General features: G+C 43.4%; 1 protein-coding gene across 1 annotated transcript in view; it reads left to right on the forward strand.

The window, feature by feature from the left end:
• Positions 1-17,149, forward strand: part of COL6A5 (collagen type VI alpha 5 chain) — a 110,214-nt gene that overhangs the window by 14,227 nt on the left and 78,838 nt on the right. The window contains exons 6-12 of the mRNA XM_064277323.1: positions 1,772-2,347; positions 7,481-8,056; positions 10,603-10,943; positions 11,061-11,142; positions 13,289-13,431; positions 14,014-14,106; positions 16,314-16,367. Of these exons, the coding sequence (XP_064133393.1) occupies positions 1,772-2,347; positions 7,481-8,056; positions 10,603-10,943; positions 11,061-11,142; positions 13,289-13,431; positions 14,014-14,106; positions 16,314-16,367 (1,865 nt within the window). The remainder of the gene's footprint in view (positions 1-1,771; positions 2,348-7,480; positions 8,057-10,602; positions 10,944-11,060; positions 11,143-13,288; positions 13,432-14,013; positions 14,107-16,313; positions 16,368-17,149) is intronic.

Genomic DNA, 17,149 nt, shown 5'->3' on the forward strand with positions numbered 1-17,149 from the left:
TGCATACCTGGATTTCTGGAGCTAACTTTTAATCCCAAGTGATTTCCCAACATTGTTTCTTGGCTACCTCTAACCATTGTTAAACAGTAAATAATTAGAAACACAAATTCATCTTCCTCTTAGTTAAATTAAAACCAGTACCATAACCCTTTCCACCCCCTTCCTCCCAAAAAAATACCCACCTATGCCTTAAATATGTTGTTGTGTTATTAGTCACCATCAAGTCTACTCCAACTCATGACAACCTTATGTACGACGGAACAAAATGTTGCCCAGTCTGTCTTAAAGCTACAGTGTATTTTCATTACTTCACATTTTTCTTAACCTCTATCAACTAGGTATTTTATATTTGCCTATACATGTAACTATCCCTTTGGAAATTTTTGATTTGTTGCTTTTTATTTCTGATTGCTTGAAGTTCATCATTTTTATCTCACAAATTAAACTGGTTTTCAAGTCATATTAAGCAACCTTCAGTTTGAGCACATCAATTGTTAATGGCTATGGAATGAGAACTTGCTGTAAATCCACACGCAGACAAAAAAACAACTGCGCTTTTCCATCTAACATGTTGTCCACTGGACATCATTCTTCAGAATTATCAGTACGAAATTTTCAGGAAGTCTCACTGTAAACTCCGAATTTTAGGCAACAGCTTTAAGATTTCCCCCACAGCAGCTTAATTAGAGTTTTTCCTTCCTCCAGAGGGGAAGTAATTCCAAAACCCTTTGTAGCACTGCAACATTCTAAGAAACTTGTAGCTTAGGACCATAGCACTACCTTTGAAACCTGCGGAGCTCTTCTTGGCATTTCTTCATTTTGATGAAGGTAGTATTTGTGGAGGCCCTGTCTATAACAAAGGTGGGCAAAAATGAAATTTCAGCTGACTCATACATTAGATGAATTCATAAGTATTTATTCAGTCACGACTAGTCACCACATCTCAGGGGACCATTGCTCCCGGTATCTGCAGATGTAGCCAGGGCTCATCCACAGTGTCTGAAACTTGGAAGTTTGAGGCTCCGTGGCCATAAAAACGGGTTGGAGGTAAAATAGGTAGAATGGAAAGTGGAAAAAGTGAACTTTTGGGAAGCATGTACTCAAGCCATTGAGAGATGGAAAAGAGAAGACCACATTTTGGAGACCCACCCAGAGTGGTGGCTTGTCTTCTAATATGGAGGAAGGTTTGGCACTAAAGAAGAAGTGATAAGAGCTTTAGCCTCCCCTACTTGGGACCACTCCTTTCTAAGTTCTGATTCAGGAGGTCAGGGGAAGGGGTGCATGGCAAGGTGTGGTCCTTCCAGAAGCTCAGAAGACAGCTGGAGCTGCAGGGAGTAGAAGCCCAGCTTATTCCATGAGCTCCTGAGCTCTTTACAACAGCAGGCCACTCTGGTAAACATCAGTCATGCTTTTCCATTATACTGGCGTTAAACTAGCTTCTGACATTTCCTTTCAGATGAAAGCTGCTTAGCAAAAGGCATTACATGTCCTAATGAGATGTAGCAGTACCGATGGTGTAGAGTAAGGACCACAGGTTGTGAAGTCATATAGATAAGGATACAAACGTCCATGGACTCATGATGCTGAGCAAGTGGTACTTCTCTGAGCCTCAGCTTCTTTCTCAGTAAAATAGCAACACCCCTCTGAGAAGTAAATGAGATGCAATGTCTGGCGCATAGCACAGTAGGGCGGTTAGTTTGCTTCCCTTCTCAGCAGTCTGCACAGAACGCGCTGCACAAAGTTGGTGACTTCCGCTTTCTTCTCCTTTCAGATTGTAAAAGGATTCAACGGCTAGATGTTGTATTTGTGTTGGATAATTCAGGCAGCATAAGCGAAGAACAGCACAAAAGCATGATTAACCTAACAACCCACTTGGTGAACAAGGCAGATGTTGGCAAGGACGGAGTTCAGTTTGGAGCTCTCAGATACTCTGACAGTCCTGAGATTCTTTTCTACCTTAATACGTACTCAAACAGATCAGGAATTATTGAGAACCTGAGGAGACGTAGGGACACCGGCGGGAGTACCTACACTGCTAGGGCTCTCAAGCTCTCAAACGACCTGTTTAGGGAGGAACGTGGCAGCCGCATCAAGCAAAACGTGAAGCAGATGCTGATTGTCATCACTGATGGGGAATCCCATGACAGAAATCTGCTCAATGACACAGCACTGGAATTAAGAAACAAGGGCATCACCATCCTTGCAGTGGGTGTGGGACAGGCCATTAGAGAAGAACTTGAGGCTATGGCAGGGAATAAGGAGAATACGATGCATGTAGAAAATTTCGACAAACTGAAAGATATTCAACTCTCTCTACAAGAAATTCTGTGTACCAGTGCACCAGAGGGTAAGTTATTTTTTATTGATGTTTTTATAATTTATTTTTTATTATTGTTGTTGAGAATATACAAGCTGAACATATACCAATTCAACAGTTTCTAGGTTGTAGAATTTGTACAATTCAGTGACATTGATTATATTCTTTGAGTTGTACAACCATTCTTACCCTCCTTTTCTGAGTTGTCCCTCTCCCATTAACATAAACTCACTGCCCCTTAAGTTTCCTATCTAATCTTTTGAATTGCTGTTGTCAATTTGACCCCATATAGATAAGTCTTTAAAAAAGCACAATGCTCAAGACAGATTTTTTTTTTTAATTGTGTTTTAGGTGAATGTTAACAGCTCAAGTTAGTTTCTCATACAAAAATTTATACACACATTGTTGTATGACCCTAGTTGCTACCTCTGTAATGTGACAGCACACTCCCCCTTTCCACCCCAGGTTTCCCGTGCCCATTCAACCAGCTCCTATCCCTTTCTGCCTTCTAATCTCATCTCTGGACAGGACCTGCCCATTTAGTCTCGTGTATCTACTTAAACTGAGAAGCACACTCTTCACGAGTATCATTTTATGTCTTATAGTCCAGTCTAACCTTTGTCTGAAGAGTTGACTTCAGGAATAGTTTTAGTTCTGGTTAACAGACAATCTGGGGGCCATGTCTTCTGGGGTTCCTCTACTCTCAGTGAGAACGTTAAGCCTGGTCTTTTTACTAGAATTTGAATTCTCCTTCCCACTTTTCTCATGCTGCATCAGGGACTCTCTGTTCTGTTCCCTGTCAGGGCAGTCATTAGTGGTAGCTGGGCACCATCTAGTTCTTCTGGTCTCAAGCTGATGGAATCTCTGGTTAATGTGGCCCTTTTGTCTCTCGGGCTCCTATTTTCCTTGTGTTTTTGTGTTCTTCATTCTCCTTTGCTCCAGGTAGGTTGGGACCAATTGATGCATCTTAGATGGTCACTTGCTAGCTTTTAAGGCCCCAGATGCCACTCACCAAAGTGGGATGAAGAACATTTTCTTAATAATATTTGTTATGCCAGTTTACCTAGATGTCCCCTGAAACCATGGTCCCCAGACCCCCAACCCTGCTACTCTGTCCCTTGAAGTGTTTGGTTATGTTCAGGAAACTTCTTAGCTTTTGGTTTCGTCCAGTTGTGCTGACTTCCCCTGTATTGTGTGTTGTCCTTTCCTTCACCTAAGATAATTCTTCAAGACAGACATTCTTTGCTAGTTAAGCTAAAATTATTTGGTTTATTGTTGGGTTTTAAAGAAGACTTCGGGAAATATTTTTGGTTTAAGGTTTTTTTTTTAAGTTTCTGTAAGGGTAGCTATAAAATTTTAATAAAAATAAATTGTAAGGCTTAGCTTCCTGTGACCTGGGTGTCACGCTGAATTTCCTGCTCAGGCTACCAGTTTTCTTATCTTTAAAAGTAATGGGTTGATTGAGCAAGATCCTGAAGGTCCTTTTCCACCACAACATGCATTGAAACAATTGTGTAAGAAACGTTTTGGAAGTATTTCTTGCTGTTTTTCCATCCGGTTGCCTTTTTCTGGGCAGAAAGGAACTCTTCTTAGGATCATAATCACCTTTGCCCATTTAATAGCTGTTCACACTGCTAGATTTGCTTAATGGTCTCAGTGCAGCCACAGGGAGCCAGCTTCAGGCCAAACTCAAATGGAGAGTTTCATGTCTTCAAAGATCTAGGACCCTGTAAATGGGATTATAGGCATCCTATAGGGCCATGAGGAGCTGAAATGTTTGAACCCACTAGCTGGACAGAGAAAGATGTGGCAGTTGCTTTTGTAAAGACTTACAGCCTTGGAAACCCTATGGGGCAGTTCTACTCCTCTGTCCTACAGGGTCGCTGTGAGTCGTAATCTATTTGACGGCAATGGGTGGCAACGGGAGGGTGGAATGGGACCATAGGAAGTTTGAGTGGTAGAAGGAACTTTTCTAGATAAGAGCCACCAGTGTAGAGGAATGGGCATAAGAGTTCAATGTGTGGAGTAATGGAGACTGGCTACTAGGATCTGGGAGGGAAGTGCACTCAGCTGAGTATGTGAGATACCTCTAGGGTTCTGGGGTAGGGCAGGCTGGAGGCATCACATCTGAGTGAAGGAAGGATGAGATTTGCAATTTGATCTGAAGAACATCAGGGATTGACAAGAAGTCAGCTAGGGAGGGCTGCCGCGCCTCCTTGGAAGGTCTAAATCCTTGCCTTACCTTGGCACACTTCTCCAAACCTGGCAAATGAGTTAACTGACTAGCCTCCTTCTTTTCTTCTTCACTCCCTTTCTTCTTCCCTCTCTCCTTCGTGTCTTCCTTTCCTCCTTTCTTCCTTCCTCTATACCTGGTAATCAACATGAAACCAACTTTTGCATCTAATTCAAATCATGTTTCTAAGACCGACATTAATCCACCCTCATCTCTGCAACCAATCCAACTCCAAACTAGCTCTGCCCTAATATCCTAGTTCAGATCAACATTTACCTTGTTCAGTGAAACCATGCCTTGCCACCGCGACTCTGTGTTACTTAAGTGAGCAATACAGTTAACCTTTTGGTTTCAGATTTTGAATGATAGTCTCATCTTTAACTAAGAAAAAATTATGATTTTTCCCAGGGCAGTAGGACCATCTTGAGTCTTCTACCCACTCTAGCCTATCCCTGGACTCCCACCCAGAAGCCTGGTCTCCCTACCATCCATCTTGCCACGGTCCAGTTCATTCTCAACACTGATCTGAGCTATCTTCCTAATTCACACTGGAATATGATGTCACTTCTCTGCTTTACAATTTTATGGAGGCTTCCTTCCACCCTCAGGACAATTTCCAAACTTTTGAGTTCTATCTAGCCCCTGCCTGCCTCTTCAGCCTCATCTTGCGACCCTCCCCTCATCACATTCTACCCTGTGCCATTCTGAAATTCTTGCACGTTTTTGCACAGACCATTCTACCCCACCACTTCACCTGGCTGCATCTAACTTGTCTGTCAGGTTTTAGCCTCTGCTTGGCAGCTTTCCTGACCTGACACACCGTGTCCTCTCTGTGTCCCCCAACTCCTAGCACATTCTATTTCTCCTGGTGGTAGCACTTAACACATCATACTCTGCTTGCTGTTTTCTTATCTGTTCTGTCACAGACTATGGGGTCCTTGGCAGGCTTGGCCTCATGTCTGTCTTCGAATATCACCAAATCCAGTGCATTGCTAGGACTCTGGTCTTTCCCTAGGAGCATGGGAGCTTTTGTATTCATCTCCCATGTCTATCTGTTGAAGGTAGATGCTGAGATGGAATTTGGGGCACAAGATGTTTACTAAGGATCCACACCTGTGAAAGAAAGGAGGATAGGGCAGAAGACAAACATTAATGCATGCTCAGCAAGGTTCCAAACCTGGCAGGGAGCTCTGGATTGAATACTGCCCACCAGACTGAAATGACTGGGCAACTCCTTCTCACTAAGTTACTGGAGGTGGCCTGCCCTGGGAAGGGCATGACCTTGGCAAGGCTGCTCTCTGAAGTTGAGGCTGACCCTGAAGGAGCTGTTAGCTGGAGGCTGGCTTCTGACCACACTTCCACATTTGGGCAGCAAGCCCTTCCTCGAGGGCCCATCTGGGCAGCACTTCTCTGTATCTACCACACTACAGTTACAAGGACTTCTGTGACAGTGGCAACCCATTGCCTCAATTACCTTTAGTCATCATTTTCATGCTTTCCCTACCCCAGCTGTTGAGTTGGATTGAAATTGAGCATGGAAGGTCATCCCTTGATTTTGGAACATTTCACATTGGACTTCAGGAGCATGAAGCCACCAGCACTTTTCCCATGAAAAGGTGGATTTGGTAGAGACTCAATGATAAACAAGAGTTCTAAAAATAGAACTTTGCCGTGTAAAAAAGTGCCAGATTTAAGGGTAAAAAAGAATCTAGAGATTCAGGTACTAGCTCTGCTATAAACTAATTGTGTGCTCTTAGACAAGTTACTTAACCTCCAAATTCCATTTCTGCATCTCTGAAATTAGAATAATTCCATATAAGGTGATTGTGAGTACTAACTGTATTGTATGCCAAAAACATTTTTTTAAGTTATATTTCTCAACACAAATATAAAGTGGTAGCCTTGGTAGTTCTTGGTTGCTGTCAAGTCAGTTCCAACTCATAGCAATTCTATGTGTTACAGAGTGGAATTGCTCCATAGGGTTTTCTTGGCTGTAATCTTAACAGAAGGAGCCCTGGTGGTGCAACAGTTAAGCTTTCAGCTACTAACCAAAAGGTTAGTGATTCAAACCCACCCAGTGGCTCGGTGGGAGAAAGGCCTGGCCATCTGTTTCTGTGAAGATAACAGCCAAGAAAAACCTATAGGGCAGTTCTACTCTGTCACATTGGGTTTGCTATGAGTCAGAATCGACTCAATGGCACTCAACAACAACAATCTTAACAGAAGTAGATTGCCACACCTTTTCCTCCACATTACCACTTGGTGGGTTCAAACCACCAACCCTTAGGTTAGCATTTGAGTGCAAATCCCTTGCACCACCCAGGGATCATTTGGTAGTAATAGGAGTACTAATAGTAGTAAGCCAAAAAACTTACTGCCTTCAAGTCAGGGTAGAACTGCCCCATAGAGTTTCCAAGGCTGTAAATCTTTAGGGAAGCAGACTGCCTCATCTTTCTCCTGCAGAAAGGCTGGTAGGTTTGAACCACTGACCTTTTGGCTAGCAGCCAAGTGCTTAACCATGTGCCAGAAGGCATCTTACTAACGGTAATATAGAAGTACAATTACGTTGACTTGGGTGAATGTTTCAATCTGAGTGTGTTGAAGGGGCTTCTAGCTTTTACATTACCTTTTAGGGACTAGATTCAATGTACTGAAACTTCTTACTTTTTTCTCTCTGAGCAGCTTTCAGTGTCTTTTCAAATGAAACCTGTAAATTATTAAAATTTGAAACAAATATTGTCTTTCCCCTTTTTCACTATTTTTCCTTCTCTTTGTGGACGAATCAGTGATTATCTCATCTGTTAACACCTCTCAATTTGCTACTAATGTAGCAATGTAGTAAAGCAATTTAAGTATTTGAGTAAAGGAAATATCTAGAATGATTTGTGGCGGGAAATAATGTACTTTATTTTATTTTTTTCCTGTTGCAGTCTGTAACCTTCGAGAAGCTGATGTGGTTTTCCTTTGCGATGGCTCATCTAAGGTATCTGATTCGGACTTTGCTACCATGAAAACTTTCTTGTCAGACTTAATTGATAATTTTGATACTCAGTCAGGAAGAATGAAAATTGGGATCGCTCAATTTGGGAGCCGCTACCAGGAAATTATTGATTTGGAAAGCAATTGGAATAAAACCCAGATGAAGACTGAAATTGAAGCTACTGGCAAGAGCAGTGGATCTCAGCGAATTGACATTGCTCTTCAACATGTGAGATACATGTTTGACTCATCTGCTGGTGGGAGAAAAACTGCTGGTGTCCCTCAAACTTTGCTTGTTATCATGTCAGGGCATCCAGCCTATAACATTACAGATGCAGTCAAAACACTGAAAGACTATGGGATTTGTATCCTGGCTTTGGGCATAGGAGATTCTCATAAAGAACAACTTCTGCCAATAACAGGCGATTCTGAAAAAATAGTCACCTTTCCAGACTTCAGTAAATTAAAAGATGTGAACGTGAAGAAAAGAATGGTCCGTGAGATCTGCCAGAGCTGTGGGAAAAGCAGTAAGTGTTTCCTTGCTCATTACTTGGTTTTATTCAATTGCAACTTCCCATGGCACCATTTCACAAAGGTGCTTTATAGACCAGCTCTAGCAGAACATGTGTTCAGAAGAGTGTGCCATGACAGTAGAACTCTCCTCTGCTTGCAAAATGTTTGGGGTCAGTCACATCCAAACTCTCTGAGGGACTGAATTACTGGGCTGAGGGCTGTGGGGTCCATGGTCTCGGGGAACATCTAGCTCAATCGGTGAGTAGCATCTGGAGTCTTGAAAATCTGTGAGCGGCCATTTAAGATACTCCACTGGTCTCACGCCTTTGGGAGCAAGGGAGAATGAAGAAAACTAAACACACAAAAGAAATATTAGTCCAAAGGACTAATGGACCACATCTACAATGGTCTCCACTGGACTGAGTCCAGTTCAAGTAGATGGTGCCTGGCTACCACCACTGACTGCTCTGACAGGGATCAAAATAGAGGGTCCCAGACGGAGTTGGAGAAAAATGTAGAACAAAATTCTAACTCACAAAAAAAGACCAGACTTACAGGCCTGACGGAGACTGGAGAAACCCCAAGAGTATGGCCCTTAGACACCCTTTTAGCTCAGTAATGAAGCCACTCCTGAGGTTCACCCTTCAGCCAAAGATTAGACAAATCCATAAAACAAAACAAGACTAAAGAGGCACACCAGCCCAGGGGCAAAGACTAGAAAGCAGGAGGGGATAAGAAAGCTGGTAATGGGGAACCCAAGGTCGAGAAGGGAGAGTATTGACATGACCTGGGGTTGTTAACCGATGTCATAAAACAGTATGTGTACTAACTGTTTAATGAGAAATTAGCCTGTTCTGTAAACCTCGTCTAAAGTACAATTAAAAAAAAGGAAGTTTGGGGTCAGTAAGCCACCCTCAGAGACAAGGACCTGTTAGCAAAGGCTGGCGGAGGCACTGGCGTGTGTCCTCCAGTCAGCCCCGTTCCCTCACTGCAATCCAGTGTTCACGCTTCTCTTAGAACCTGGAACTTGGTCTCCTATTTTTACCCTCTCCACCTCTGGAAGGCCCAAGACAATGCTTGACACTCAGTAAAAGGCAAGTAACGTAAATATTTGCTGAAGTTTCTCTATTTTAATTTTGTTAAACTATCTTGTATGGGGCTCTGCTTTGTGTGTGTGTTGCCTTCGTTTAATGATGAAATTCATATAATCATAAAGTATTGAAGATTGAATGGTCCTTAGGGATTATTTAACCCAGAAACTCAAGGTCAAATGGCTACAAAGGCCAGATTAGCAGTGTGGATGAGTCAGTGGGCAGGGCGGAAGGAAAATGAAGTGGGGAACAAAGGCCCATCGGAAGGGGCTGGCATGATCCAGCTGCATCTCAGAGTGGTCATGTGGGTTTCAGGTTCTGTGAACTTGGGCCTGGGGTTTGGGAGGACAATACCTCAGAAAGCAGAAATGAATGGTAACATTTTATGGAATTTGCACAACATGCAGAAATTCCTGATTGTTTCCATTTCTGTAACTGTGATTGAAGCTACTTCTTTCACAAATTTTGTTAGTCTTCCCAAGCCCTCCCGATCTTGTATGTCCCATTTGGGGTGCTTAAGTGGAGGCAGATGACAGTGGTGGAAAGAGCCTGGGCCTGGAATCAGGAAGCCAGAGTTCCAACTCTGGTATAGTAAGTCACTGCTTCCTCGTCTGTTAAATGATGAGCAGTTGGACTAGAGACTTGGCAATATGGCAGCTTGCAAATCAATTTTGTCTGTCCTGTCCAGTGTTGACAACTTCTTAATTAGTTGGCAACATTCAGAAACTGAGTGATAAAAATGTAGATTTCAAACTAGTCTTTGAACAAATCAGAAGATCTGAAAACACTGGGCCCCGTTTCCCACCTGGTTGTTTTAGCTGGAGCGGGATAGTGACATTCTCTTTTGGGGATCATTGCTCCCCAGTTCATTTCCCCTCCGCTCAGCCCACTAACTCATTCACATTGTTCACCGGGTCTTTATAATCATTTGGGTTTGTGACCTTTAGATTAAATAATCCCTATGGACAATACAGAAACCCTGGTGGCATAGTGGTTAAGAGCTATGGCTGCTAACCAAAAGGTCAGCAGTTTGAATCTGCCAGGCGCTCCTTGGAAACCCTATGGGGCAGTTCTACTTTGTCCTATAGGGTCACTATGAGTCAGAATTGACTCAACGGCAATGGGTTTGGTTTTTTTTTTTTTAATGGACGATACAAAATGTCTTCAATAATTTGTGAAATTATCCTAATGCCATCATCCAAAGAAGCACACATGCACAGAGCCAGTGACACTGAGAATGAGCCTAAACCATGGTTTGAACTTCAAATAGCTATTGGAATTTGCAATTATCTGAATGGAGACAGAGGAAACATCTATGTAATATGCTGGTAAAGCAGCCAATATCATCTTCTTGGATACTTGAGAGACCCTCCAGCCCTGACCATGACCCCTCTCCTTTCTCCTGCCTGTTCTGCCCTTCCTTGCTCCTATCTACTCACTAATCTGGCCTTGCTTTCCTTGGTCTCCAGATTGCTACATCGATATAGTGGTCGGGTTTGACATTTCCACTCTCCTGCGGGGGCAGCGTTTATTCCAGCACCACCCCCAGCTGGAATCACACCTCCCAGACATCTTAGAGGACATCAGTTCCATCAGGGGGGTGAGCTGTGGGGCAGGTGCAGAGGCTCAGGTGAGCGTGGCCTTCAAGGTGAACAATGATGAAGAATTCCCCCCAAAGTTCCACATCTACCAGAAAGCAGTATTTGACAGGCTGACACAGGTCACCATCAATGGACCTACTCATCTCAACCCTCAGTTCTTGCAGTCGCTGTGGAATACATTTGACGATACAGCTGCATCTCGGGGACAGGTACCCATGTCATGTCCTCTCCCCCATCTTTCTCCACGTTCTCCCATTTGCTCTTCTCTTCTCAGTGATATATTTAGCTTTCACATCATCTCATTCTCTGCTTTTGTTTTGCTCTAGATCCTCCTCATCTTTTCTGATGGTCTCCAGGATGCTAGCATCGAGATGCTTGAAGATCAATCGGACAGGCTCAGAGAAGCAGGTACGAAGTTGAACATTTCAACAATGGAGTATGGGACCTCCCAAACAAGCCTCTGACTGTACTCAGGTTCTGTAGGTCTTGATATCTGTCTGTTCACCTATAGTAGATGCTGTTTTTGCCCAGCCCAGATCCTCTTTACCAGCAGCACACTAACCACCCCTCAGTGCTGCAAACGCTCTGGTAAACGCATGCCTGTGACCTCTACAGACTCTTGCCCTTGGCTGACCTGAACCAGGGAGCCTGGACATGCCTGGGGGGAGGAGGTGATACCATATCCCACCTAGGGGGGCAGCTAACAATACAGAGATATTGTCCACTTGCTTCCAGTGGGGCAACTCTGGCACAGTTTACACTCCAGAGTCCTTCAGGGATCAGGCTCGGTGAAGACTTTACTGAGACACATGCTTGCTCACAACTTCCCTGACTCTACCTCAGTAAATCACATCCACCCAAATTCCAAATTCCTCTCTCAGATTCTGCTTCCAGGGGTCCTGACCTAAGATACCTCCTATTTCTGATTATCCGTGTCTGATCTGAGAAAGCAAAGTGGATTTGAGAAAGCACTTCTCACTCTACATGCCACTGTCCACGTCATAACTTCAGACTGCATCAGAAGCTAAATGCAGAGTGGAGAGTACTGTGCAGTGACCGGAAACATCACTGGTCGTTAGATGGCATACATTCTTTGAGACTTCTTTGGTGTAGCCCCAGACTGGCTTCTGAGGTTCAGCTTCCAGGCAGCCTCCCTAGAGGCCACAAAATTTCCTACATTATTGCTGGACTGTGTCACCTCTCCTCCTCAGAACCCTTCAGCATCTTCCCATGGCTCTTGGGATATATATCAAATTTCCTAATATGGTACACCAGGCTTTGTAGGATCTGGTCCCTGCTTCCCACTCCAGCCTTGCCTCACTGTTCACATGCAGTGCTCCAGGTATTGAAAAAAAAAAATTGCCATCACATTGATTCTCCATGTGTTGCAGAGTAGAACTGCTCCACAGTGTTTTCAAGGCTGTGACCTTTAGGAAGTAGATTGTCAGGTCTTTCTTCCAAGGCACTCCTGGGTGAGTTTCAACTGCCAACCTTTCCATTAATAATCCAGTGCTTAACGGTTTGTGCCACCCAGGAACACCCCTGCTCCAGGCATACAGCACTTTTTTTTTTTCATTTCCCCTCCAGTGTACTTCACAGCCTCATCCCTCTAGGTTCTTGCGTATAGTATTTTCTTTTGCCCAGAGCTCTCCCAGCTTCCCCTCCTCCCCCATTCTTCTCTCTGCCATCCATCTCTGGTTCCTTCCCTTGCCCAACTTCCATTCATCCTTTAGGGTCTGCCTAGACATCAGCTCTTCCCAGAAACCTTCCATGACCCTCTAAGACTATGTTAGGTGCTTCTCCTTTAGCCTCCTGGAGCTCCCCAATGTTCCCTCTCAGAGCAACTGATTCTTGTCCATCTCTTCTATTAGATCATAACCTTGGTGAAGGGAAGAATGTCTTTCCTGTTCATCTTGTGTCCTCGGCAAAACTATAAGTACATAATAAGTTCCTAATGGACAAATATCTGTTTAATGACTGGATGGATGGAGTAAGCTAACTATTAAATAAGCTAATAAATGAGTGAATGAGTGAGTGCATACATGAATAAATGAATTGCTGGGTGTGGCTAGGGGTTCAGCTGAGACTGGAATCACTCTGGGCTTTCTCTCCCCTCTGGGGATCTGGTTTCCCAGGGGTGTTTAGCAGTAGGGATGACTTGAGAACGGTCATTAATTTACACTCAGGAAAACTCATAAAACTCTCTGAAGATGAGCTACTTTATTTAAGAATCCTTCCAGTGTCCAGGAAATTGGTGGTGAGGTATTAAACAGAGTTTTCTGCTGGCATTCTTCTTTAAGATTTAAGAGCATTTTTTGAATACTTTTTCTTGGGGAATTCCATGCTAAAGTCAGGGACCACAGCCTGGTATTTCTACAGAAGAAGCAGCCAGACTGCTGTTGGGTTCTTCCTACGTGGGGAGCGCTGCATTCTCTTAAGCCCCCCTCCCCCTTCTGATACTCTGGGCGACATTCACTGAGCGGAAGTCTGACAGGCTCGGCTGCTTTTCCGTGTCAGCCTCTTTGGCTTAATGTCTGTTATTTTTACTCATTAGGACTTGATGCTCTGCTGGTGGTCTCCCTAAATGCAACCGCTGATGAAGAGTTTTCGAGCTTTGAATTTGGAAAAGGATTTGATTACCAGACTCATCTGACCATTGGGATGAGAGAGCTGGGCGAGACGCTGTCACGGTACCTGGTGAGTTGTTGAGTGAAAAATCCGGTTATTCAAAATGCCGTGGGAACAAAACTGGCAACTTTAGGAATATTTCCCAAAACTGCCTTTGTTAGTTCCACTGATGTTTAGTATATGAAAAAGTGTGAAAGCCCAGAACATCTTATTTTTGACTGTGTATGTCTTTTCATTCTTGGTCATCTCACTAAATGAATGCATAAGGGAACTTAAAAAAACAAAACAAACAAACAAAAAAAAACACCAACCAATTCCTAATCAAGTAAAAAATCCCCCAGTAGTTTCTGTTGCAAAAATCTCAGGAAACAGGAGATTGCCGTCTAGAAAGCAAGTAGTCTTCTGCAAACTTGGCCTATAGCCGTCTATTTGGAAGGTACCCTCTCTATAAATATTGTTTCCTTTGGAGAAGGGATTTCACCAACACAGTTGCTCATCTGGTATGCTCTTTGCAACATTAATTCCCCTTTTTCTCTGTAGCTTCTCTCCCCAGTGGAGAGGGTGTTGTAGGTGATTTGTCATTTTGAATATAGGTCTTATGTAATGAAGTTCTTGCCAACTGTTGCTCACTCAAGTTTGCATTTTGTCCAGGGGAACATTGCAGAGAGGACCTGCTGCTGTGCCTTTTGCAAGTGTTCAGGGCCTCCAGGAGCTCGTGGGAGCCGAGGACCAAAAGCCTTGAAGGTACCATTCAGTTGCGATCTTATTTAACCTCACGTGCCTAGATTTGGTATGGGTGGGACTGAGACCAGGTAGTTGAATTTGCAGCCTCTTACCCTTTGATCAGCAGTTCGAATCTGCCAGGCGCTCCTTGGAAACTCTATTGGGCAGTTCTACTCTGTCCTATAGGGTTGCTATGAGTTGGAATCGACTCGAGGGCACTGGGACTCAGTGCTGATAAAATTGCTTTGATATAATTGCATGTGACTTCTGTGGTCAAGCATCCGGTTCAGAATGGTTCTTTTTTGCTATTGCCGTTAAGAATACTAAGAGTAACGCCCTTGTCTCTGATAGATCCTTGGTGATGTTGCTTCTTAGATTTGCAATTTATACTTTTGTGCCTACTTTATACAATTTGAAAGATGACAGAGGTGTTAGTAGGGAGAGTTCTTAATCAGCAACGGAACGAGATTGAACTGCACAAAGAACATAGTATTGCAGATTAATGGACCCTGAAAAAAGCGAGTTATAGAAGATCAATTACACAACAATAGAAGGAATAAATGCATTTTGGTATTTTCATTTGCTAGAATATTCTACAGCAATGAAAATGAATGAACAACAGCTACTTACAACAATACGAATAAATTTTGTAAAATCCATAATGATTAGAAAAAGCAAAATACATAGGGTATGATTCTGTTTCTAAAAAGTTCAAAAACCAACAAAACTAACCAAGAGTGTTTAATGAGTAGTTAAGTGGTGGAGTATTAAATAAAAAGCAAGGAAGTATTTTCATTAAAGTCAGGCCTGTGCTCCCTCTATGGGGAAGGAGTAGATGGAAATTGACGCGGGCCACTGTGACGGTTTACCAGCCATGTTCTATTTCTTGACCTGGGTGATGGCTACACAGACATTCGCTTCATGATAATTAAGCTGCACCTGTATATTTTATTCCCAAATGGGTTTTAGATACCAATAAAAAAAAGTTTTTTTTTTTTTTTTTTAAGAGCTCACTTAAGTACTTGCTCATGGGATCTGCATTGTCCATCTTTGACTTTTTAAAGGCCTCATGATGTTTTGTATCATGCAATTGCTTCTTTCATTACTTTGCTCAGGCCGACATTAGAATTATGTTCCATGAGCACAACTCCCCTGGTATTCAGAGTCAGGACCTGTGTTAGAGAGGGGAAACAAAGCTTCAAATTCAGTCTTTGCCACAAATAAGCCATGAAAAGTTAACCCACAGATAGTTTAAATATATTGGTGCAAACAGTTTACACTTAACTGCTAGCCTAAAGATTGGCAGTTCAACCATGGGAGAAAAGGCCTGGCAATCTGCTTTTGTTAAAATTACAGCTAAGAAAACCCTATGGAACAGTTCTACTCTGTAACATACAGGGTTGCCATAAGTCAGAATCCATGCAACAGCCAACTGACAACAACATGACCTTGTTGATGGGGGGCGGTGGTGATTCAGTGGTAGAATTCTCACCTTCCATGTGGGAGACCCAAGTTCAACTACCAGCTAACGCGTCTCCTATACAGCCATCAGCCGTCTGTCAAGGTTGCGTGTTACTATGATGCCGAACAGGTTTCAGTGGAGCTTCCAGACTAAGGTGGACTAGGAAGAAAAGCCCAGCAATCTACTCCTGAATATCAGCCAACGAAAACCCTATGGATCACAAAGCAGTCTGATCTACAACCTTTCATAATAAGAATGGCACAGGATCAAGCAGCATTTTGTTCCATTGTGCATGAGTCGGGGGCTAACTCGATGGCAGCTAACAACAACAACAACCTTGTTGATAAAAGAAGTGCTTATTCTTCCTTGAGCTCTCAAAAAAAAAAAAAAAAGAAAAGAAAAAACAGAAGAAAATAGAAGTATCCCCTCTGGAGATGTTACCAATTTGATTGCTGAAGGAGTTGTGGTGGCCACAGCTATCTTCTGGGCAAATCTCTCAAGCATGGGACTGACCCTGGTGTCCTCAGCTCAAGGAGGGTTCCAAAGGTCAGGCTCCCATAGGTATCAGGGAGGCCACCTTCTGCAGGGAGTTTTCAGAGATGAGCCCAAGGACAAAATGCAGCCCCAGATATTGTCAAACTCATTAACACAGTGGCAAAAACTACAGTCACGTTTGAGGGAGGGACTTTCCTAAAATGCCTAATGTTCTCACAAGCTTGAATCAAGGAGAGATGGCTAGAATTTACTTTTCTGTCTTTTCCCTCAGGGATTTCCAGGTTTCAAAGGAAGCCGAGGACACTGGGGAGAGGATGGAGACCCTGTAAGTTTTTGTGACACACCCTCTTGTTTATTGATTTTCTTTTTCCTGAAAAGCTTCATTTTTCAACAGAATGGGTTTATACGCTCATTTTTTCTTGTTTCTTGGGGGGAGGAGTTGCTTTTCTTTTCCTTGGATGAATCATGAAGCACTTGCTAAACCCTTTTTGGAAGGAGGAGGGAACAGGTTTATATCAATGTTTCCTGGCACATTTTTTTCAAAGGCAGGGGCAGAACACCCTTCTCTCTACCCCTAAGCAGGGCTCAGCGGGATTATCTGCTAGGGGGTCCTCTTTAGACCTGAAACCCAGGACTTAGCACCTGACTACAGGCTGGAACTAGCACATAAATCCCTCCATGGAAAGGGAAGTAGGCAAAGCATTCTCCAAGGCATGGCTTCATGATAAATGCCATGCAGAAGTTTTCAAATTTCAATGTTTGACCCCCAAACCAGAACCCTCACTTGGTTCATCCATCAAATTAGGAAAATGGGTGTGGAGGAACTGAAACCATTTAGGTGGCTCCATTTGGGATGGGCAAAGTCCAGGAGGCATCGACCCTGTGAAAGTATCCCGTAAGTCTCAAGGCCAGCTCCTCTTCGGGGCTGCCATATTGTCACCGCCAATCCAGTCCAATTGTTCGTTTTACTGATGAGGAAACAGTGACTCATAGAGCTTGTTGCTGAACCAGAGCTGGAACTCTGGCTTTCTGATTCCAGGCCAAGGGCTCTTCCCACCACTGTCATCTGCCTCTATTTATACTCCCCAAGTGGAATATAAAAATCTA

The sequence above is a fragment of the Loxodonta africana genome, chromosome 27 (genome assembly GCF_030014295.1).
Source record: "Loxodonta africana isolate mLoxAfr1 chromosome 27, mLoxAfr1.hap2, whole genome shotgun sequence".
Taxonomy (NCBI): domain Eukaryota; kingdom Metazoa; phylum Chordata; class Mammalia; order Proboscidea; family Elephantidae; genus Loxodonta; species Loxodonta africana.